General features: G+C 53.2%; 1 protein-coding gene across 1 annotated transcript; it reads left to right on the plus strand.

Annotated features, from left to right (window-relative positions):
- Positions 1-16: 16 nt before the first annotated feature.
- Positions 17-911, plus strand: LOC111648168 (uncharacterized). The gene is made up of 2 exons (XM_023397971.2): positions 17-205; positions 299-911. Exons 1-2 carry the CDS (start codon positions 39-41, stop codon positions 492-494), a joined length of 363 nt encoding a protein of 120 aa, XP_023253739.1. The 5' UTR covers positions 17-38; the 3' UTR covers positions 495-911.
- The last annotated feature ends 6 nt before the right edge of the window (positions 912-917 follow it).

Below are 917 nucleotides of genomic sequence, written 5' to 3' on the forward strand. Positions count from 1 at the left end.
TAATCTGAGCCCCACCACCAGCCAATCAACAGTGAGATATGTGTGTCCTCAGGATGGAGAAGCTGCACACTCTGTGGCTGCAGAGGAATGAGCTCGAGAGGCTCCCAGATAACATCAGCAGGATGGACAGTCTGGACACCCTGGTCCTCAGCTGCAACAGACTGAGAGACATCCCCTCTTTGATGGAGGACATGTCCAAGCTCAGGTCAGTCTGTCCTCAAATATGACTCAGTCAGACCGACCTCAGGCCGACCTGAGGTCGGTCTTTCCACCGTCTTTTGTCTTTGTTTCTGAGCAGGTTTGTGAATTTCCGGGACAACCCTCTGACTCTGGACGTGGCTCTGCCATGCAGGAAGACGAAGGGCGAGGAAGATGAGGAAGATGAGGAAGATGATGACAGAGAGATGTTTGGACAAGAGTTCATGAAGATGTACATCCAGGAGGCGAGGAAGAGAGCGTACGCCGTGCTCAACATGCACTGTGTCAACCGTTAGTACCAGCTCCTCCCCACGGCCAACACTGACACTGTAATACCTGAGTCCTCATGAGTCTGAGTCCTCATGGGTCTGAGCCTGAGTCCTCATGGGTCTGAGTCCTCATGAGTCTGAGTCTTCATGGGTCTGAGTCCTCATGGGTCTGAGTCCTCATGAGTCTGAGTCCTCATGAGTCTGAGCCTGAGTCCTCATGGGTCTGAGTCCTCATGGGTCTGAGCCTGAGTCCTCATGGGTCTGAGTCCTCATGGGTCTGAGCCTGAGTCCTCATGAGTCTGAGTCCTCATGAGCCTGAGTCCTCATGGGTCTGAGTCCTCATGAGTCTGAGTCTTCATGGGTCTGAGTCCTCATGAGTCTGAGTCCTCATGAGTCTGAGTCCTCATGGGTCTGAGTCCTCATGAGTCTGAGTCCTCATGGGTCTGAGTC

This window comes from Seriola lalandi, unplaced genomic scaffold (genome assembly GCF_002814215.2).
Source record: "Seriola lalandi dorsalis isolate HSWRI2012SDOR001 ecotype SW California unplaced genomic scaffold, Sedor1 jcf7180002037511, whole genome shotgun sequence".
NCBI classification, from domain to species: Eukaryota; Metazoa; Chordata; class Actinopteri; order Carangiformes; family Carangidae; genus Seriola; species Seriola lalandi.

Excerpts from the sequence above, each read along its gene's own strand:
- LOC111648168 (XM_023397971.2), top strand. The coding sequence starts at position 39 with ATGTGTGTCCTCAGGATGGAGAAGCTGCACACTCTGTGGCTGCAGAGG. Across the intron at positions 206-298 it reads GAGGACATGTCCAAGCTCAG|GTTTGTGAATTTCCGGGACA; the intron begins GTCAGTCTGTCC and ends GTTTCTGAGCAG.